This window comes from Lepidochelys kempii, chromosome 14, assembly GCF_965140265.1.
Source record: "Lepidochelys kempii isolate rLepKem1 chromosome 14, rLepKem1.hap2, whole genome shotgun sequence".
NCBI classification, from domain to species: domain Eukaryota; kingdom Metazoa; phylum Chordata; order Testudines; family Cheloniidae; genus Lepidochelys; species Lepidochelys kempii.
Window position 1 is genome coordinate 28865383 of NC_133269.1, and position 23600 is coordinate 28888982.

A 23600-nucleotide genomic window follows, 5' to 3' on the forward strand; every position below is an offset into this window, starting at 1 on the left:
AAAAAGATCCTGAAATGATACATCTAAAATTACAGAAATTGTAAGTAATAGGAAGGAAATGTGTTAGATTATCTTTTGTTTTAGCCTGTGAATTTTCCTTGTGCTAAGTGGCAATTTTATTCCTGTTCTTTAACGGGAAAGCAGAGTCAGAGGGGAATCCTCTGTGTTTTAAATCTTTTTATTTATCCTGTAAAGTTATCTTCCATCCTGATTTTGCAGGTGTGATTCTTTTACTTTTTTTTTTTTAATAAAATTCTTCTTTTAAGAACCTGATTGATTTTCAGTGTCCTAAAAACCAGGGATTTGTTCTGTGCTCACTTTGTTAACCTATTGGTTGATATATTATTCTCAAGCTCCTGCCCCCAGAAAACAGGGTGAAGGGTCTTTGGGGGATATTTTTTTGTGGGGGGGATAGGACTTCAAGTGGCCGCTCCCTGAATGTTTGTTTAAATCACTTGGTGGTGGCAGCAATACCATCCAAGGACAAGAAAAGGAATTTGTGCCTTGGGGAAGTTTTTAACCTAAGATGGTGGAATATAAGCTTACGGGGTGCAGGTCCCCACATCTGTACCCCAGAGTTCAGAGTGGGGAGGGAACCCTGACATACATTATCTTGTCTGTCCTGCTCAACGAGCAGATGAGGGGGTCCCTGTAGCACTGGCTGGGGAGGACAAAGTGACTGCTATGGGGTTTCCTAGGATGCCCATCACTGTGGCATCCAGATGTGAGTCCCTGCAGAGCAGGGCCGGCCCTATGGGTGAATGACATGCTCGGGGGGGTGCCATGGTCAAAAGGCAAGAAGTGGGGCGGAATTAGAGTGCGAGGTCATGGAAGAGAACTTGGGCCAATGGGGCGGGAGGCAGTGGGGGCCGGGGCAATGGGCAGGGGAGGCAATGGGGAGGGAGCAGGGGCCAGGCAGCCAAAATACAAGTTTTCCAAGGGCGCTATATTCCCTAAGGCTGGCCGTGCACACAGGAAAGGATGTTGGTCACAATGCAGAGGTGAACAACTCTGCTGGAGAACATTGTTACACTATGTTCATAGGGAGCAACCCAGCCTAGTCATTTCCTGCAGCCTGTAGGGAACACAGGATACTGGGAGTCCCTTTCTCTAACCTAAATGGCAGGTCCTGCCCACCCCATTTCACCCACCAAGACAGGGAGAACAGTTTCCACCTACTCATTTTTGTAAGCCCACCAGCACAGCCATGTGGGCATGCAGCACTTTGGGCGTGTTGTGCCACAGGTCCACTGGTTTGAAATGTGCCCTGTGTTATGTTAAATCAATAGGGATTTTACCATGTATAACTCAGCTGAAAAATGTCACTTGGGTACAGCTTCTTCCCAAATAATGTCAATTATTAATAAAATCCTAACACAAACACCCTGCATTCATTTCCTTGGTTATGGGTCATTCATTTTCTACCACTACCTTCTGACATCTGAGCACATTATCTCCCTGACTACTTGGGGCACCTGTAGAACTTGGACTTGTAGAAGTCCTCTCTCTGGCTATTCATAGCATACAGAAAGTCCCTGCCCTTCCCATCTCCCTCCCAGTCATCAGTGAGAATCTCCCCCATACTCTCAAGGATGTTCTGCAAAACACAGCAAGTACCTCTCACATGAGGCAGACATTGCTCATCAGCCTCCAGCCTTCTCCAGCCTTGTCCTCCTCCTTCCCTTCAGTCTGCCAAATGCCCACTCCACTGCAAATCTGCAGTTATGTAGGGCCTAGCCCAACAGCTCCTTTCTCCTGACCTCCAAGTGTCCAGGAAAATGGTTCATAAGCAAGGCTACGATTATGTCACAGAGGTCATGGAAGCTGTAACTTCCATTGACCTCCATGACATTTTCTGCCCTGAGATTGGAGCTCCCAGCCAGCCCCGCCCTCGCAGATCCCAGACAACCTGGTGGGGGGGACCCTGCAGCTGCCAGCTGCCCAGGCGACTAATTAGATGGAATTACACAGTAATTCATTGGAATTATGAATTAATGGCTTCTCATCTGACTAGCTCAGGAACACCAAATCAAAAGATGGAATTATTGATTATGGTTATTAATGAGACTGCACTCAGGCAGTAACCACATAAAAATTTACTAAGGATTCTTCTCCACCCATCCTAAACAATGTTGTAAAATAAACCACTGTATGTGGCTTCCAATAAAGAAGAGTTTATTTAAGTAATCAGAAATGACAGAAGAAACCAACAAACAATCAAATCAATAAGGATTATGCAAATGAGATACACCAGATGAAAATGGTAAATAAAATAAGTCAAGCAATTTACCTATTCTTAAAATAACCTCTTAATTAAATATGACATTCTAAAATAGAAAGTAAGTATTAAATGGACTAGTGTTATAAAACTGAGTATAAAGTTCAAAAAGCTATGGGGATTAACCACAATGGTATGCACTTAATTATTTGGGATACTAAAAAAATCCAGAGGTTGTTTATCCTAATTAAGTTTAACTAGTAGCTAAGCATTATTGATGGAATTAAACAGTTAAACTTAAAGAAACAGTATCAGATAACCAAGTATAAATTCAGTATAATAACTGGTATACAACAAGGAGATTCAACTTGCTACTAAAACTTTTAAACTAAAAATGAATTTGGACAAAACTAGATAAATTGGATAGGATGCGAGAAGTGACAGTAGTGACAACTTTAACAAAATCTAGTAAAACTCTTACTATTTCTCTTTCTTCTATCTTATGAAGGTAGCATTGTGAAGCTAACAATTCACAATTATATAATTATTACAGTTGAAAATTCAGCATTGTTTAGACGTGTTTAGCTGGAAAATAATTATAATGAACCCTGCACAAGCTGTGGTACAAGAATCACCCAAAGTGATTATTATACAACAGTTCAGATACAAGAGGATTAACTCTGATTTGGTGGAGTTAATAGGCAAGTTTACAAGCGTGAAAGTTCGAAAAGCAGTTTAATTAATCCAACGGTAATTCAATTTAACGAGACAAGGTGGATGAAATAATATTTTTTGTTGGGAAAGATTTCAAGCTTGTCTCTCTCACCAACAGAAGTGGGCCCAGTAAAAGCTATTATCTCACCCACCTTGTCTCTCTAAGATCCAGGGACCCACATGGCTATGACAACACTACATATTCAAATTAAAGTTAATCAAGACGGTTGAGGGAGTGTTCTTAGCTCTCTCCTGCCAACAAACAGCAGCTACACTGGGTGCCTTACAGTGGCAAGGCGTTAGTGGCATAGCTGTGCCGCTGTAAGCTGCGCAGTGTAGACATAGCCTTAGTCTACTTTAAGGCTCTATTTCTTTTTCCAATTTCTAGTTGATTCATTTCCTTTTTACTATTTTTAATTGAGATATTTTTCATAGTTGGATGGAAGTTGATAGGTTTATATGACTTTGGTATTTTCCAAGTAAGAGTTCCTACCAGTCCAAAAGTCTGGTTTTATGGAATAGAGCTGAACTCCAGTGGATTAGGTATTCTAGGAAAACACGCTCCAAGACTAATGTCTATCTTTCTTCCAAGCACACAAAGTACCTGTTGAATTTTAGCAATGGGCACTGATTTCCTATTTTTTTCTGATCTTTAAAGAAGTGGCTCTGCTCACCCTCTCAGTCCCTTCTATTTTTGTGGGTGAAGTCTTCCTCTTTGTAGTTTGGCTTAGGATTTTCTTCTGGGAAACATCTTTTCCCCCAAGCTGCTTATTATTGGGATTCTGGAGTTTCTCAGTCAAAGAAAGTTGCTCTCTTAGGGAGAGTTAAACAAACACTTCTCATGTGGAATGACCCAGCTTTCTCTAAATCAGGGGCTCATAGTCTGATCACAATCTGCTGGAGGTAGGTTTTGCAGGACAGAGGTTTTTGCAGTGCTCCCTCTAATTTTTCCACACATGTGTGGAATGAATTTTATGTGCACCAATATGGAGGTGATGTGTGACACGTCACCTTCATATTGGTTCACATAACAAAATTCATGTGATGGGGTGGGGCTGAGGAATTCTTGTGGGAGGGGGCTCAGGGTTGGGGTGCAGGGCTGTGAGGGCTCTGGCTGGTGGTGCGGGCTCTGGTATGGGGCTGAGGATGAGGGGCTCAGGGCTGGGGCAGAAGATTGGATGCAGGGAGAGGGCTCCAGCTGGGGTGCAGGCTCTGGGGTGGGGCCAGGGATGAGGCTTTTGGGGTGCAAGAGGGTGCTCCAGGGCTACAGTGGGGAAAAAGGACTCCCCCCAGCACTCTCTCCCCACAGCAGAACCTGGGCTTAGGGGGAGGAGGCACCTGTCCCCACCACGGGAGCTCTAGGCTGGCGCTGCAGGATAGCTGCCCCTCCCCCGGCCCCAGCAAGTCTGAGCTGGGGGAGGGCCACCCGGGCCGCTCCTGGGTCCGGGCTGCTCTGGCTGTGCCTGGGCCCAATCTGGCCATCCCTGGATCTGGGCCACGGCAGGTCCAGGCTGCAGGGTGAGTTGGGGCGGAGGGGGAGGGGGTACCCTAAGCATTTGCGCAGCGCTAAATAGGGTTCTGCGCGGCCATGTTGCCGCACAGCTTACAGGGAATTTAGGTTTTGGGCTAGACAATCCTTTTTTATGCATTATCACTCCATGTGGTTGTAATGGGGGGACTCAGTCTACCCCAAAGGACATATTAGGCAAGTTTCCATTGTCCGTTTTCTTTTGGAGAGGCATTTCCTTTTATTGCAGGTGGTCATTCATTAACTGGACACGTCAAACTGTCATAGCAAGTTTCTGTCCATCCAGCAGGTGCATTTGGGCATCACAAGAAATTCCTTTCCATCCTTTTCTTGGAATCCTTCATTAGCATAGAATCTGCCACCTCTTAGCTGAATACTTTTATACAATGGACCAGGTTCAACCAAGGAGATTGAGGAATACCTCCACCTCTGAATATCCCGTGGCTAGGGCACTCACTTGGGAGGTGGCAGATTACTTGGGGAGGTGAAGGGATTTGAACAGCATAGAGGAGACTTGAACCTCCTGGGTGAGTACCTCAACTACTGGGCTAAAGGGTATAAAAGAGGTCCGTGTCCTCTTTTCCCATACCCCAGGTATTTTGTGTAGCATTAGGTGGCTTTGGAACACTCCAACTGGATGGGGCCCCATCGGCAGAGGAGCACTTATCCCCAGTTTATGAATCACAAGAAGAGACAGGTGCTTCCCTGGAGCCCGGACTTAGGTACCTATGTACAAGAAAAGGGCAGGACTCAAGACACCCCCGACTCCTTAGCATGTCCCATTGGCTAGCTTAGGTGGCTCCCCACCTAGCATGCTTGGTTTTGTGAATCACATTCTGAGATGTCTCTTTCTCCCCATTCATTTTATAGACAGCCCAGGTGCCTAACTTAGGCTTTGTGGATCCCAGTGTTGTTTCTGTGATTGTCTAGAAGTATGGTATCACAACACTCAGCATTGTAACACTTAAGTCCCTTGGTGGATCCACGTCTAAAAAACTATGAAGAATAAATGAGAAGTCACAGAATATCAGAGAGCTTTCTAGCACCAAATAAATTTAGGAGCTGAAGAGAGGATGTCCAGAACTTCTTGAGACGTAATAAACAAATCCCATCACAGCATGGGAATCTTATCCCAGCCTCTTTTCCTACAGGGCTCTCTTCTAGAAAGGGGATTTCAATCTCTGCTTTAACAACTATTGTTCGTCCTTATTGCATGGCCACTCCAGCCTCGCCTGGTCCTGATATTCAAAGCATTTACAGGCTGTCTCCAGTGTGGATTCTGTAATGCTTAATACCAGTTTATCTCCAATTGAAGTTTAGCCCATAGTCAGGGCAGTTATAGGGTTTTTTTCCAATGTGGGTTCTCTGATGTGATAGAATGTGTGAGGTTCAACTAAAACTTTTCCTGTACTTATTGTATTTGTAGCATTTCTCCCTGTGTGGGTTCCCTGGAGATTATAGGAGCTAAGCTGTTACCGAAACTTTTCCCACAGTCAAGACATTGATAATGGTCTCACTCTGCTATGGATTCTCTGATGTGCAGTAAGGGCTGAACGTGTACTGAAGTTTTTCCCACATTCGGGGCATTTAAAGGGTTTCTCCCCTGTGTGTATTCTCTGGTGAGTAATAACATTTGAGCTTCGACTGAAGCTTTTCCCACAGTCAGGACAATTATAGGGTCTCTCTCCTGTGTGGGTTCTGTGATGTAATAGAAGGTTTGAGATGTGACGAAAGCTTTTCCCACACTCTTTGCATCTGTACGGTCTCTCCCCTCTGTGGATTCTCCGGTGTTTAGTGAGGGCAGAGCTGTCACTAAAGCTTTTCCCACAGTTGGGGCATTTGTAGGGCTTCTCTCCTGTGTGTTTTCTCTGATGTCTAGTGAGGTCTGAGCTTCGACCAAAGCTTCTCTCACACTCAATGCATTTATAGGGTTTCTCCCCTGTGTGAATTCTCTGGTGTATAATAAGATCTGAGCTTGAACCAAAGCTTTTCCCACACTCAGGGCACTTAAAGGGCTTCTCTCCTGTGTGGACTCTCTGATGTTTATTAAAGTGGGATCTGTCACTGAAGTTCTTCCCGCACTCATTACACTTATAGGGTTTCTCTCCAGTGTGGATTCTCTGGTGTCTAACAAGTTTCAAGAGCTGAACAAAGCTTTCCCCACATGTTGGGCATTTGAAAGGTCTCTCCCCCGTGTGGGTTCTCTGATGTGATAGAAGGTTTCCACTCCGACTAAAGCTTTTCCCACACTCGTTGCATCTGTAGGGTCTCTCCCCCGTGTGGATTCTCTGATGCGATAGAAGGTGTGAGCTCAGACTAAAGCTTTTCCCACATTCAGTGCATATGTAGGGTCTCTCCCCCGTGTGGATTCTCTGGTGCAATAGAAGTTGTGAGCTATGACTAAAGCTTTTCCCACATTCATTGCATATGTAGGGTTTCTCCTTCATGTGGGTTCTCTGATGTGATAGAAGGTATGCATTCTGACTAAAGCTTTTCCCACACTCATTGCATCTGTAGGGTCTATCCCCAGTATGGATTCTCTGATGTGCTAGAAGGTTTCCACTCCGACTAAAGCTTTTCCCACACTCGTTGCATCTGTAGGGTCTCTCCCCAGTGTGGATTCTCTGGTGAATAGTGAGAGTTGAGCTCTGACTAAAGCTTCTCCCACAGTCCTTGCATTTATAGGGTCTGTTTCCTGTGTGGGTTCTCTGGTGACTAATAAAGGCTGATCTCCAGCAGAAGCTTTTCCCACAGAAACTGCATGTATGGGGTCTATCTCCACTGGGGATTCTCTGTTGAACAGTTTCTTTGATTTTCTTGACCACTCGACTCCTGTGAGTGGATTTACACTGGTTCTCCTTTGCATGGTTTCTCTGATGCCTCTCTGGCTTGCACTGACTTTCATGGGCTTCTCCCTGCTCAGCACACTGAGAAACATCCCCTTCAGATCTTCCTGACACCATCTCACCTGTTTCCACATGCTCAGGACCTTCCTGTTGATGATTCTGCTTCTTGTTCTCACTCACCATCCTCTCACCTGCTAGGATAGGGAGACAATCCAGACAGGAGTCACTTGCTGTGCTGGGGGGAAAAGAAACTTCAGAGAAGAACAGCAAAGAAGAACCCCTGATGGTTCTTGGGGTACCTAGCACTGTGAGTCATCTAGTTACCCACCTGCATCCAGCATGATGCAGACATACTTGTGCTTAGCTGGGTGTCAGCTCCCTGACACTACCAGTCTGCTAGCCGCTACAGCACTCTCCTCTGGATATGCCAGCCCTTACTTTGCCTTGCAGGTTAACAATAGGTGCACCCTAATCCCCAAGTCCCTTTGAAGCATTCCTCTGTAATGTCCAGCCCCTTATGCACTGACCATACACAAAAATATCAGATCTTCTGTCCCCAAAGGAAAAGCATACACACTCGCTGGTATGATTCAGTTCAGGACCAACATCTAGCTTAATACCACAGCACTTAGACATATCTATAGTGAAAACCACAATAAGTTCATTAACAAAGATTCAAGGTTCAAGTGGCAGTGCGTAAGGATATTGGAGACATATACAACAAAAATCATAACACTCTTTCTAGAGACTTAACAGACTAACCTCCTGTCTAAAGAAGTTTTATCTCAGCCAGTGTCTTCTGCAGCATTTCAACCAAGGTTGGTTGAGATCCTGTTTTCATGAAGGTAACTGAACCACCTGTTTACTTCCTAGGTGCAGGATAAAAGGGTGTCTTCTTTGCCTTCCATTTATATCCCCAAAATTCATTCTTTGTGCCCCAAGTCAGGATGACCACCTGCAGCTTATTTTCCTGAGTGCTGCTTCCCTGTTTTTACATATCTCCATTGACTTTGTATGTAAGTATGTACCATGGGGCTGGATTCCAGTACTTAATTTACACCTCAACAAAGAGAGGTGACTAAACTTCTCCTATCTGACAGAAAACCTGTTTGCCAACTCTGCCATGACACAGACTTTAAACCATATTTTCAGGATCTAGACACACCTCCTTCCACAGAATCTGCACATATATTTCACAACAACATTAATTTCCACTGTGACCCCAGTTTTCATTTAAGACTGCACAGGCTGTTCTTTGGTGAAACAGAATGTACATAAAAAGAAAAGGAATACTTGTGGCACCTTAGAGACTAACCAATTTATTTGAGTATAAGCTTTCATGAGCTACAGCTCATTGCATCGGATGCATTCAGTGGAAAATACAGTGGGGAGATTTATATACCTAGAGAACATGAAACAATGGGTGTTACCATACACACTGTAAGGAGAGTGATCACTTAAGGTGAGCTATTACCAGCAGGAGCGTGGGGCGGGGGGGGGGGGGGAACCTTTTGTAGTGATAATCAAGGTGGGCCATTTCCAGCAGTTGACAAGAACGTCTGAGGAACAGTGGGGGGAATTAATTTGCAAAACTGGATACAATTAACTTAGGCTTGAATAGAGACTGGGAGTGGATGGGCCATTACACAAAGTAAAACTATTTCCCCATGTTTATTCCCCCTCCCAACCCCCACTGTTCCTCAGATGTTCTTGTCAATTGCTGGAAATGGCCCACCTTGATTATCACTACAAAAGGTTCTCACCCCCCCTCCCCCCCGCCCTGGTCTCCTGCTGGTAATAGCTCACCTTAAGTGATCACTCTCCTTACAGTGTGTATGGTAACACCCATTGTTTCATGTTCTCTATGTATATAAATCTCCCCACTGTATTTTCCACTGAATGCATCCGATGAAGTGAGCTGTAGCCCACGAAAGCTTATGCTTTAATAAATTTGTTAGTCTCTAAGGTGCCACAAGTACTCCTTTTCTTTTTGTGAATACAGACTAACACGGCTGCTACTCTGAAACCTGTTAGAATGTACATACAAAAACCGGGATGTTCCTGTAACCCCCTTGCCAGCTAGCATCCTGGGGTTCTTGCATCACAGAAACAAACCCAAGTAACTGCTGGGGAGATCAACAAATGAGGAAATAAACTCCTCCCACCCCACCCAAAAAAACCCCCCCTTCTCCAGAGGAAAGAAAGGAGGGGACCAATTCCACCTCCACATCACATCTGAATACTCAAAGAAAAGGGGAGCTCCAGCCAGGTGTGAGTCCTGCTGGGCAGGAAGCCACAAGGATATGACACCTGCTAACCTGGGTAAAAACAAGGCAGAACAAACCCAAATAGCTGCACAGGAGATTAATCAATCAAATGCCCTCCCAGTCCTTGGCCAGGAGCAAGGACCTGCTGGCTGAAGCCCAGGCACAGTGATGAGCACAGCAGGCCCCCATTTGAGCTGCCTGATGGGCCAAGCCACCAAGGGCTGAGGGGGTTAGCAGACCTGCTCCGGCGGTTCATTGTATTTGCCCAGGGCTATGGTAGCTCCTGCTTATTCTCAGCCTTACTCCTGCCTTGTTTCAGCCTTGCCCTTTCCTTGCCTCATTCCAGGTAATGTGCTTCTAGCCCTCACCTCCCATTCCTGACTTCAGCTCTAACCCTGGCTTCTGGCATCCAGCCTCAGATTCCAGTTCTGACACTTGGCTCCAGCTGCAGGTTCCTGACGCTGTCTGTGACCCATGGCTCTGACCGTTAGGACTGACTCCTGCTCCGACCACTAGACATGACCACCCATGTCCTGGGCCCCAACACCCTTTTCCAAAGAAGGGAGAGGAGGGGATCAATTCTGCCTCCCCTTCCCATCCGCAGATTGAAGAGGGGAGTGGATACCCAGTCAGAGAGACCTCCCCGGTTTGATGTCTGCCATGAGGGTATAAAAACTGAGCCATTTTATCAGACTGATCACGAGTGGTCATCTTTACAGATCTCACTTCCTCATAGCCCTGGAGAATAGGTAGAGGCAGAACTGGCTTTTCCTCTCCCTGCTCCTCACCTTGTCCTAGGAAAGTCAATCTGCCCGGGGTGCTGCAGGGAATGGGGCTGGGCTGGGAGCCGCGAACCTCGCTCCCCACTGACTGCTCCTGCTGCCCCTGTCTCCCTCCTGCCCCCTCCCCTCCCCTCGGGCTGGGAGACTCGGTCCCTGGCTCGGCCCGGGGCGGTCGCTCTCCCGGCGCTGGCTCGGCTCCTGCAGGCGCTCAGGGGGGCAGAGACTAGGGAGGGCCAGGGAGGGCAGCAGCTCCGGGACTCGCAGACCCCCGCCCCCCGGGAGCAGAGCTGGGGCGAGGAGGGGCCGTTGGTGCAGAGTCACTTTCCTGCCCGGCCCCAGCCCTTCCCCCGGGTCTCTCCCCTCACCTGCAGGCTCCGGCTCAGGGGCTGGTCTCGGCAGAGCCCGATGCTGCCCAGGGGCTGGCTCCAGCCCCCGGCGAAAATCCCCCCGGCTGAGCCCCCAGGGGCGCTAGGGAAGGGCTCTCCCCGCACACACCCTGCTGGGGAGCAGCTGATCAGCTCCTAGATCGCAATGGATGCGGCAGCAGCAAGGTCTTCTGAGTCCAACCAGGAAGTGTGAATGAGCAGACAGAGTGTTATTTGCTGCCTCCCCTCCCCTCGCAATGCTCAGAGCCCTCTGGTGGCCACAGCCCCAGCTCGTGAAGCCGCCGGCGCACCCACCCACCCACACTCACCCTCACACTTTGGGGCCAGAACAGCAGCGCAGGAAGCAACAGATTTAGCTCCTTGGTTGTTCCAGGGCAGGCTGGAGCTAGGCGAATGCTCAGTGACAGCTGCTGGAGCCGCTGCCCTGGCTTTACCCCTACTGCCCCCCAGACTCTGCTTCCTGCAAGACGAAGCTGACGAGGGAGCAAGAGGGGGAAATCGGGGGGGGAGGATGGGCAGAAATTGTTCAGGAGCCAACATGTGAAACGAGGGTAAGGGGGAGGGGCAGGCAGATGGAGAAAATCGGGGACAGGGAGCAGGAGCTGGGGTTCAGAAAGGGGAGATATTGTGCCAGACCATGTCAGAGGGGAAACCCTGACAGGGAAGGGTACAGGGGATAAAAGTTACTGCAAACGGGGTGAGCCATCAGTAGTGGTTGCCAAACAGGGTGTAGATTGCTGGCAGAGGGGCTTGTGCTGTTCGCTGGATGGTCCGTCTGAGCTCCCGCTCCCCGGGTCTGTGTAGTCTATTGCCTAGATACAGAAGCTCTTTCTCTATCTGAAATGATGTAGCGAGCTACCAAGGAAACCTGGTTCATTGAAATCTCTCTCGCTCTCTCTCTCACAAACACACATCCTGTTGTTTTGTGTTTAAAAAGAAAAGGAGGACTTGTGGCACCTTAGAGACTAACCAATTTATTTGAGCATGAGCTTTCGTGAGCAACAGCTCACTTCATCGGATGCATGCGTGGAAACTGCAGCAGACTTTATATACACACAGAGAATATGAAAAAATACCTCCTCCCACCCCATTGTCCAGCTGGTAATAACTTGTCTAAAGTGATCATCAGGTGGGCCATTTCCAGCACAAATCCAGGTTTTCTCACCCTCCACCCCCCCACACCCAGCCCACTTTGGATGGGCTATCACCAGCAGGAGAGTGAATTTGTGTGGGGGGGTGGAAGGTGAGAAAACCTGGATTTGTGCTGGAAATGGCCCAACCTGATGATCACTTTAGATAAGCTATTACCAGCTGGACAATGGGGTGGGAGGAGGTATTTTTTCATATTCTCTGTGTATATATAAAGTCTGCTGCAGTTTCCACGGCATGCATCCGATGAAGTGAGCTGTAGCTCAGGAAAGCTCATGCTCAAATAAATTGGTTAGTCTCTAAGGTGCCACAAGTCCTCCTTTTCTTTTTGCGAATACAGACTAACACGGCTGTTACTCTGAAACCTGTCTTTGTGTTTAAAATAATTCCTTGTCAGTTTACATAGTTCACAGATTTGTCTCATCTGCTGTTCTGATTTGCCTCATTTTGAAGGCCATTCTGTAATCACTGTCAATGTACCATCACACGTTTTAATTATTCATTTAAATATAATTTTTATTACTCCTATTTTTTAGTACTCTGGCATTTGCCTTGGTTAACATTGTGCTGCTGTTGTGCTACTTAGCTTATATTTTTAATAACAAATAATCATGGACAATATTAATTGATGAGTGAAGGGGCATGCCTTCATTCTAGTGGAGAAGAGACTAAGCTCTTCTGGGCTCCAGTCTGCATTGCCTGAAGGGGGAGCTTTAAAGGGGGAAAACTGTCACAAGAAGCAGTAGTAAAAAGAACAGGAGTACTTGTGGCACCTTAGAGACTAACAAATTTATTAGAGCATAAGCTTTCATGAGCTACAGCTCACTTCATCGGAAGCTTATGCTTTAATAAATTTGTTAGTCTATAAGGTGCCACAAGTACTCCTTTTCTTTTTACAGATACAGACTAACACGGCTGCTACTCTGAAACCTGTCAAGAAGCAGCAGTGAACAGGAAAAAGACAGCTGAGCTTCAGAGACTGCTGACAACAGAGACAGATCAGCCAAGAGGGAGGCACTTGCAGGCCCCACCACCCCTGAAGCTGTATGGACCACCTATGAAGCAGGGTGTCCCAAAAGGAGGGGCTGGAGGTAGACCCTAATTAAAGAAATTATACTAGCTGATAAACCAACCCCAAAGGGGCACCCCAAAAGACTGCCTAAAAGACCAAACATCTTTGCCTTTTGTTTCTTTTACTCTGATTTCCCACATCTCTCCAGAGAAAGAGAGAGAAAAGGACCTTTGTGTTCTTGGTTTGTTTCTTGTTTGGAGAACACCTTGTGTGCTATGGACAGGGGAGGGGTATCATGAACATCTCGAATTGGGGTCTGGTGGGGACTCAGGGAGCTAGGGCGGACTCACTGCAGGAAGCGCACAGTGTGGAAGGGGATGCTGAATGCTCCGAGGTCAGACCCAGGAAGGTCAAAGCTGTGTAAGCTTCTTGCCCTGGAGACAGTATGTTCAGAGAGGAGGCTTCCCCAGAGTCCTGACTGGCTTCATATGGAGTAGTTCCAGAGCATCGCCCGGGTGACTCCATGATAGTCTCTTTCCATTGTAGATCAGTCCATAGGTTATCTGTTAATGCATTGAAACTAGTGTAAAGTATTGAAAACAGTATTTGAAATATTTATGTATACCTTTTAAACACAAGCTATTAGGCAGAAAAATCTACCACTGTTCTTCATATGGACTTCCCACTATTGCCACCGTTACACACATTGAACAAGTTTTCAATTCAAAATTTCAACTTCTGTGCTTTGGCACACTCATATCAACAAGTTCCCCTCTGATCTCATTTCAGAGTCATTTTCTTTTCCTCGCTGCTTAAACTGAAGTGCCTTATCCTCACTGAGTTTTTTTCCTCAGAATAACACCTGCTCCAATAGGCTATGCTTTGACCAAAAGTAAATTGTCATTCCTCAGAATTAAAAATAAAAAGAGAAACCACCAACACAATAATAGACATAGGAAAACCTAGTAAAAAAAAAAATTAAGGCACAAGAGCAAACACAACCTTTGCAAGGGTTTCTATGGTTTTAAACCTCGGACTGCTTGCATTGTAAGCAAGAATCGTATCCCTAGATGAACAAACAATGCTTTGGCCCAAAAGCAATCATCATTCCTTAGAACTGTGGGAAAAAACAGGCAAATCTAGCTATAAAATGTAAAAGTAGCGCACCTAACTTCACTTTTAAAGGTCTCTCCCATGGTGTCTTACATCTTAAAGCAAGAAACTGAAATTCAGATCCTAATGAAGCTATAACTCCGAGACAAACAAACCAGGCTTTGCTCAAAACCTCTGGTCATTCCTTAGTTTTTTTCCTCTCTCTGTAACATATGTGCATTAACTTCACATCCTTAGTGTTACACCCCAAACACATGCCCTTTATAAGGGACAGGAATAAGAGAAATTGGGGGGGGGGAGGTTGAAAGCCTCTGTTAATTTCTTTAGTTTAAAAGACTTTAAATGGTTTTCCATGGCACACACCCAAATGGGGGGCTCTAGACATTCAGACTCAAACACCCTGGGATAACTAACAGGCATTAGCTATCTCCCCATGAAAACATAGTGGAGACAAAGCACGTTGCTTTGGTTCCCTTTTGGAAAAACTAAAGGAGTAACAGGATAATTCATGTCCAAAAAAAAAAAAAATCTTATTTTGGGCAGTACAGAAAAATAAACTTGTCAGAATGAAGAATTTCATTGAAAGGTATCACAAAAAGTCTATGAAATTAAAATATGTAATTAAAAGGATACACAGTTCAGTAGAAAAATCAACATGTATTAATTCATTTAATTTGTTGAAGAGTAAATTGTGCACTTCAGTGTTCGCAGGATGGTGAATTACTTACAGAAAAAAGGATTTTTAATACATTTTCAATTACAAAGGGAGCGGGGAGTCACATGTTACTGGAAGTCCAGAATGGTAGTAACTGCTATAGGAATTAGAGTAGCAGCCGTGTTAGTCTGTATTCGCAAAAAGAAAAGGAGGACTTGTGGCACCTTAGAGACTAACCAATTTATTTGAGCATAAGCTTTCGTGAGCTACAGCTCACTTCATTGGATGCATTCAGTGGAAAATACAGTGGGGCGATTTATATACACACAGAACATGAAACAATGGGTGTTATCATACACGCTGTAAGGAGAGTGATCACTTAAGGTGAGCTAATACCAGCAGGAGAGCGGGGAGGGAGCAGGGAGAAGGGAGAAGAAAACCTTTTGTAATGATAATCAAGGTGGGCCATTTCCAGTAGTTGACAAGAAAGTCTGAGGAACAGTGGGGCGGGGGGGGGGAAGGGGGGAGAAGGGAAATAAACATGGGGAAATAGTTTTACTTTGTGTAATGACCCATCCACTCCCAGTCTCTATTCAAGCCTAAGTTAATTGTATCCAGTTTGCAAATTAATTCCAATTCAGCAGTCTCTCATTGCAGTCTGTTTTTGAAGTCTTTTGGTTGTAATATTGCGACTTTTAGGTCTGTAATCGAGTGACCAGAGAGATTGAAGTGTTCTCTGACTGGTTTATGAATGTTATAATTCTTGACGTCTGATTTGTGTCCATTTATTCTTTTACGTAGAGACTGCCCAGTTTGCCCAATGTACATGGCAGAGGGGCCTTGCTGGCACATGATGGCATATATCACATTGGTAGAAGTGCAGGTGAACGAGCCTCTGATAGTGTGGCTGATGTGATTAGGCCCTATGATGGTGTCCCCTGAATAGATATGTGGACACAGTTGGCAACGGGCTTTGTTGCAAGGTTAGGTTCCTGGGTTAGTGGTTCTGTTGTGTGGTGTGTGGTTGCTGGTGAGTATTTGCTTTAGGTTGGGGGGCTGTCTGTAAGCAAGGACTGGCCTGTCTCCCAAGATCTGTGAGAGTGATGGGTCATTCTTCAGGATAGGTCGTAGATCTTTGATGATGACTGTTCCTCAGACGTTCTTGTCAATTGCTGGAAATAGCCCACCTTGATTATCACTACAAAAGGTTTTCTCTACCTCCCCCCTCTCTCCTGCTAGTATTAGCTCATCTTAAGTGATCACTCTCCTTACAGTGTGTATGATAACACCCATTGTTTCATGTTCTCTGTGTATATAAATCTCCCCACTGTATTTTTCACTGAATGCATCCGATGAAGTGAGCTGTAGCTCAGGACAGCTTATGCTCAAATAAATTGGTTAGTCTGTAAGGTGCCACAAAAAAAAAAAGAAGTACTCCTTTTCTTTTTGCTGTAGGAATGTACAACCATTTTAAGTATATGAATTATTTGGGTGAGGTGACAGCAAAAGTATGAAGAGTGTGTTCCCTAAAGGCTCAAAAAAAAAAAAAAAAAAAGAAAGAAAGTTAAAAGAATCCCAAATGTAATTATTTATGTCTTTTAATTGCATTCCTCTTGGGTATATAACTCATGATTTTGAATATTTCTGGTTATTAATATATCCAGGGTTGTGTACTTATATTTAGTAAGAATTAAAGTAGAAGTTTGCCTTTGAGAAGGATTTCAGAAAAGATAGTATAGTTGTACCCTTAGGATCAGATTTTTAAAAGGTATTGAGACACATAGTGGGATTTTCAAAAGGGTCTAGGTGCTTTCAACATTTGAAAAATCTGGCCTCTGGTGAATGTTTGGGAACCAAGTTCTACACACAAGTGTGACATGTAAAAAAGCACTAGGGTGCTGGATTGAGAGGCAAAATAAAAATTGACAAAGGCAATCAAAGGAAACCGAAGAAGTTCTGACGGTGACCCAGGAAATCAGTCTTGATGTCAAATGGTCCCAAAGAATAAACTTGTGTGCTTAAATAGTGAAAAAAACAAGGAAAAATTAAGAATGAAAAGCAAATGTCCCAATACAAACAAGAAGTGCTATACTAGAAGCACTGTGCAATGTCAATTGCTGAAACAACTAGCAACTGTTAATACTTTAAATTATTTGCTGTTAAAAATATAAACTAAATAGCACAATGACATCACAGAATATCAGAGTTAGAAGGGACCTTAGGAGGTCAGCTAGTCCAACCCCCCCTCTCAAAGCAGGACCAATCCCTCAATTTTTTTTGCCGAATTTCCCTAAATGGCCCCCTCAAGGATTGAAGTCACAATCCTGGGTTTCCCACGCCAATGCTCAAACCACTGAGCGATCCCTCTGACATCCGTCTGCAAAATGTTAACGGAGGTAAATGAAGTGCTAAGAGGTGTATTAGAGATGGAAGATTTCAGAGCAGCAGTCCTGTTACTCTGTGTTTGCAAAAAGAAAAGGAGGACTTGTGGCACCTTACAGACTAAAAAATGTATTTGAGGATAAGCTTTCGTGAGCTACAGCTCACTTCATTGGATGCATGCAGTGGAAAATACAGTGGGGAGATTTATATACATAGAGAACATGAAACAATGGGTGTTACCATGCACACTGTAACCAGAGTGATCAGGTAAGGTGAGCTATTAGCAGCGGGGGTGGGGTGCGGGGGGAGCCTTTTGTAGTGATAATCAAGGTGGGCCATTTCCAGCTGTTGACAAGAACGTCTGAGGACCAGTAGGAAGAGCCACTTTACCCAGGCATTGGGATGCCCTGTGCCTTTAAGAACACAGCCCTAGGAAGCGGGTGCTGAACTGCACCATCCTGTGAGGTGTGGGGTGGAAAGCCCAGGTTCTGACCCCCTTCCCCCGCGCCTTTGCAGCCAATGCGGACATTGGGCTCAGCCCACCTAGGAGGAGCTTTTTCCCCTTCCCTGTCCCAGGGGTGTCCCCTCTGCCACTGGTTGTGCCCGTACCTCCTTAACCCTGGCTCCTGCCCCTGATTTTCCCCTTCAGCCCCGCTCCCTCCCCGGCCTGCGGCCAGTTTGCCGCCGCACAGACTGTGCCCATCCCACCCACCCCCCGAATTTGCCCCCTCTGACCGGATCCGCCAAGGGTCCTATGAGCTGCTTCGGGCCAGCAGAGCAGCAGGTTCCGAGGGGCAGCAGCTCTTTGTAACATCACCGCGCAGGGAGCAGAGCTGGGGCGAGGGGGGGCCGTTGGTGCGGAGTCACTTTCCTGCCCGGCCCCGGCCCTTCCCCCGGGTCTCTCCCCTCACCTGCAGGCTCCGGCTCAGGGGCTGGTGTCGGCAGAGCCCGGGGCTGCTTCCAGCCCCCGGAGAAAGTCCCCCCAGCTGGGCCCCGAGGGGCGCTGGGGACGGGCTCTCCCCGCACACACCCCGCTGGGGAGTCGCTGATCCGGCCTGGCAGCTGGGCTCTCCCCTCCCACCCCACATCAGGGGGGCGTTTGGCCGCCGCCCTTGCCGGAAGCAGATTCTGAGGGTAGTGAGGGCAGCAGCTGTTACAGCTCAGCAGAGCCGGGTCAGACGCTGTTTCTGGCTGCCCGCTTATGTGATCTGGGAGCCATGGCGGATCAGCTGCTGCTGCCCAGCGGGGTCCGAGAAGGGGGAGTTGCGGTCAGATTCACTTGTTTTCCATAAAAAGGGTGTTTAACAATTCCTGAACAATTCTGATGCGTTCAGGCTCTAGGCTGGAGCGTTTAAAGTCAGATCCATTCCTCTCTGCCTGTTAAAGGTCTGTTTTGATGTACATTTGTTACAAGGGTTGAATAAATCTCCATTGTGCACGCACGCTGGTTTTTGTCCTTCAGTAAGATTTGAGTCTACTAACACTTACACAGTCTTTTCTTTGGCCTGAGAATAGTCCCAGGGGCTTTGTTTAATCTCTATCACTGGGTGGCTTTAGCACTGTCTCCCCACATTCGGTCCTAGTGGAAGGTGTAGTCTAAGGACTAATAAAATAATCAAGGTTAGGATCTTTAAATACAGAAGTCTGAATTTAGGCTTTGAATCCATATTCTGGTACCTGAATAAATGGCCTGATTATCACAAGTGCTGAGTACCCAGAACTGAGTCCCAGTGTTGCAAGTTTAAAATATTTTCAAACTCAGGCTCCATACTGAGAAAGATGAATATAGATTTAAGAGCTTGAAGTAGGATTTGTTTACTACTTTACAGGTTTTATCTTGCTGCTAACACATACACATGCATGTCTTTATGAATAGGAGTGGTCCTGTTGACTTAATTTAATTTCTATTAGTGGAAATGTTTCATGTGTTCACTCCCAGTGGGAGGCTGTAATTAAGTGACCAGGCCAGGATCTTTAAATACAGGAGTCTGCATCTGAACTTCCAAATCCACATTCAGGTACCTCCTGCTTATCAAAGTCCTGCTTTGTCAGAAATGACCCCGCCATGTTTCAGGCTCAAAAATTTTTAAATGCCAGACGCTACCTGAAGATGGATTTAAGAGTTTGCTTTATGTTGCTCTTTTTGAATATTTTGGCTCTTGCATTTCTCCACAATAGCAGAGCCTGGGGAGAATCATGATATGAAATACACTAAAGCCTCTAATGAGACCTCCCTAATTGTCCTTCTCACCCAGAGAGGCTCCAGAATAAACAGCCACATTTCTCTCCAGATCATCCCAACCTCCCAGGGCACAGGGAAGGGGAACGGCTGCAGAGCGGGTGACTTTTCAGGAGATGGCTGTGTGTTTTACTGAGCACCCGTGAGCTCTCCAAGACCTAGCTTAGCAACACCTGTACAGGAATGCCTCGCAGGAGAAATGTTATACCATGTCCTCACTGGGTAAGGATTCCTGTCACCTTGAGTACTGGAAGATGGGAGAGGGATTTAGCTTCTGCTCAGGCATCTTCACTGGTCCCCCATATTTCAGGTGAGTCAGCCCTGATAGTCCCCAGAGCCTGTGTGTTATGTACTGTCCCCTTCCCACACCACAGGAGACTTGGGGATATCATGATGGTGCTACTCTTCCCATAACTAAGGGTTTTAAGAGGGACAAACTCACTATTTTACCATCACCTTCCTCAGGCATGTTCCCTCCTCTGGGCCTCTGACTTCACCGCTGTCTTAGAGAGGGACAAGTGTCTCATGACTTGGCTCTGCCTACGTTCCCAGGGGCCAGCTTTTCAAAGGGGCTTCACCTCCATCTTGCCCATATTCTACCTCAGCCAGCTGTGTTAGCAGGATGTTCTTGATGCTCTTGCACCAGGCAGGAAAAGCTTGAAGCAGACTCACAGGCCTGGATCCAGTTGCTTGTTATTGCCTCAAGGGCAACCTTCTGAGCCTGATGTGTTGGAAGGGGGGTGGTGTTCCTGGGGCCTGCTCTGGGCCATGGTTGATCTTTGTGAAATTATGGTTCCTTAGAATCATAGAATATCAGGGTTGGAAGGGACCTCAGGAGGTCATCTAGTCCAACCCCCTGCTCAAAGCAGGACCAATCCCCAATTAAATCATCCCAGCCAGGGCTTTGTGAAGCCTGACCTTAAAAACTTCTAAGGAAGGAGATTCTACCACCTCCCTAGGTAACGCATTCCAGTGTTTCACCACCCTCCTAGTGAAAAAGTTTTTACTAATATCCAACCTCAACCTCCCCCACTGCAACTTGAGACCATTACTCCTTGTCCTGTCCTCTTCTCCACTGAGAATAGTCTAGAACCATCCTCTCTGGAACCACCTTTCAGGTAGCTGAAAGCAGCTATCAAATCCCCCCTCATTCTTCTCTTCTGCAGACTAAACAATCCCAAACGTAAGCCTCTCCTCATAAGTCATGTGTTCCAGACCCCTAATCATTTTTGTTGCCCTTCGCTGGACTCTCTCCAATTTATCCACATCCTTCTTGTAGTGTGGGCCCCAAAACTGGACACAGTACTCCAGATGAGGCCTCACCAATGTCGAATAGAGGGGGGCGATCACGTCCCTCGATCTGCTCACTATGCCCTTACTTATACATCCCAAAATGCCATTGGCCTTCTTGGCAACAAGGGCACACTGCTGACTCATATCCAGCTTCTCGTCCACTGTCACCCCTAGGTCCTTTTCCACAGAACTGCTACCTAGCCATTCGGTCCCTAGTCTGTAGCTGTGCATTGGGTTCTTCCGTCCTAAGTGCAGGACCCTGCACTTATCCTTATTGAACCTCATCAGATTTCTTTTGACCCAATCCTCCAATTTGTCTAGGTCCCTCTGAATCCTATCCCTGCCCTCCAGCATATCTACCACTCCTCCCAGTTTAGTATCATCCGCAAATTTCCTGAGAGTGCAATCCACACCATCCTCCAGATCATTTATGAAGATATTGAACAAAACCGTCCCCTGGGGCACTCCACTTGACACCGGCTGCCAACTAGACGTGGAGCCATTGATCACTACCCGTTGAGCCCAACAATCTAGCCAACTTTCTACCCACCTTATAGTGCATTCATCCAGCCCATACTTCTTTAACTTGCTGACAAGAATACTGTGGGAGACCGTGTCAAAAGCTTTGCTAAAGTCAAGAAACAATACATCCACTGCTTTCCCTTCATCCACAGAACCAGTAATCTCATCATAGAAGGCGATTAGATTAGTCAGGCATGACCTTCCCTTGGTGAATCCATGCTGACTGTTCCTGATCACTTTCCTCTCATGTAAGTGCTTGCACTGAGAGTGGCCAGGTTCTGGGGTTGAACATAAGAATGGCCATACTGCGTCTGACCAAAGGTCCATCTAGCCCAGTATCCTGTCTTCCCGACAGTGGCCAATGCCAGGTGCCCCACAGGGAATGAACACAACAGGTAATCATCAAGTGATCCATCCCCTGTCACCCATTCCCAGCTTCTGGCAAACAGAGGCTAGGGACACCATCCCTGCCCATCCTGGCTAATATCCATTGATGGACCTATCCTCCATGAACTTATCTAGTTCTTTGTTGAATCCTGTTATAGTCTTGGCCTTCACAACATCCTCTGGCAAGGAGTTCCACAGATTGACTGTGTTAGGTGAAAAAATACTTCCTTTTGTTTGTTTTAAATCTGCTGCCTATTAATTTCATTTGGTGACCTCTAGTTCTTGTGGTATGAGAAATAACACTTCCTTATGTACTTTCTCCACACCAGTCATGATTTTATAAACCTCTGTCATCTCCCCCGTTAGTCGTCTCTTTTCCAAGCTGAAAAGTCCCAGTCCCAGGCTAGTTGTTCTTCAAGTTCTTTTTTGGCTTTCTTAATTATATTTTTATACTTCATTTGCAGAGTTTATGCTCCTTTCTATTTTCTTCACTAGGATTTAACTTCCACATTTTAAAGGATGCCTTTTTGCCTCTCACTGCTTCTTTTACTTTGATGTTTAGAGTGAGGAGAATTTGGCCTTCATTTGGACAGACAGAAAAGTATCAGCTACAGCCCTACCAACAGAAGATAACTAGATAGTCACAGAGTCATGAGAATGGGAGAGAATGGAAAAGCTGACCTGGAGTTCCTGCAGCTTCTTCCAGATAATAAAAAGTATGAGGTTTTGCGGTTGCAAATGTATCCCACTAACGAAGCATAAAGAGAAGCAGACCTCCAGAAGTTTTTACAAATATTGAAAAATAAAAAGGCTAATGAGTAGGTGGTCTTAGGCACGTGAACCCCTGCATCGTGAGAATGGCTGGTTAGTGGTTTTTGCGTAGCTATCTTTTAAGTCAAGTTATTGGTTAAGGCACAGATAAGAGAGAGCCTCATATTAACTACGTAATGAGGGTCAGAAAACAAGCTCATTGGAACTTAACTCCCGTACAGCTCAAGACCAAAGCTGCTAGAACTTTTTAACCCCTGCGTGACTAGACTGTGTAGAAGCCAGTGCCCCAGACAACACAACCCTGACTGGCCATCAGCAGAGGTCTATCTGTTTTATTGGGAGTGGTGAGCATAAGATGCTTGGTGTGTGTATTCCGTTGCTTTGTTGCTAATTGTTAATAAATACTTGTACATGTATAAGGATATTCACTGTGTGAAGGCTCTTTCACTGGGAAAAGGCCTCATAAACCCAAAGAGCCCTGAGTCCACTGGGAATGGGTGTTTGCCTGGAGCCCACGAAGGGGTAAAGTTAGGTCCCTTGTGCCCTGAGTACCCATGAGGATGGATAGGGGTGGGAGCCCTATATTATGCCCTGAGTACCTATGCGGGAGGGTATGGGTGGAGTCTTAAATTGTGTGGGTAACAGATTCGGCGGAGACATGCAGGCACCCTGAGGTCGTTTGGGCCAAATTGATCGAGTCTCACACAGTGAATAATAACAGAATACCTGTGCCCTTCTTCTAGCCAAAATTTGCCATCTAGTGGCAGAATGACTACTTCAAACATCAAGGAAGGAGACCCCGAGGGGTGGGGTCTAGTTGAAGTGTCCACCCTGCTTCATAAATGGGTAGCAAAACAAGTCTGTGCCCATATGCCTTTCAGGGAAAGGAGGCACCTGAATCTGCTTGTAAGGGGTTTGAAGTGTATTGTAAAGGCATGAAGCCAAAACCAGAGAAAGACGTAATAAAGGCAGCATTATAGAAAGCAGCCAGTAATCTTTCAAGCATGGTGTTTCTCCAGGAAAAGCAACTGGAGGATTGTAAATGGGAGTTAGTGGTGGTTAAAGATAATTTGGCATTACAGACTTTGGAGTTAAAAGCAGACCACCTTAAGAGACAGGAGCTGCGACTTAGTTGCACGGGAGTGGAGAAAAAAGTTTCAAAATGGAAAATGGAGAATGAGTAAGTTAACATCTAGAATTAATGCATTAACACATGGAGTTGCCTAGAAACAGTAACTGTGATGATGAAGCATGGTTACATTGGTGAATTTGAGATCATTGACGATCACAGAGCTGGGAAAATTGTTGTTAATCTCACAGGCAGACTGAACAAGTG

At 46.0% G+C, this 23600-nt stretch overlaps 1 protein-coding gene across 1 annotated transcript; it reads right to left on the reverse strand.

The window, feature by feature from the left end:
- Positions 1-1557: 1557 nt before the first annotated feature.
- On the reverse strand, positions 1558-10913 carry LOC140898220 (uncharacterized). Its single transcript, XM_073311746.1, has 2 exons — positions 10721-10913; positions 1558-7541 (listed from the first exon to the last, which is right to left on the reverse strand). The coding sequence occupies exon 2, from the start codon at positions 7487-7489 to the stop codon at positions 5954-5956; it is 1536 nt and encodes a 511-aa protein (XP_073167847.1). The 5' UTR covers positions 7490-7541; positions 10721-10913; the 3' UTR covers positions 1558-5953.
- Positions 10914-23600: the final 12687 nt, after the last annotated feature.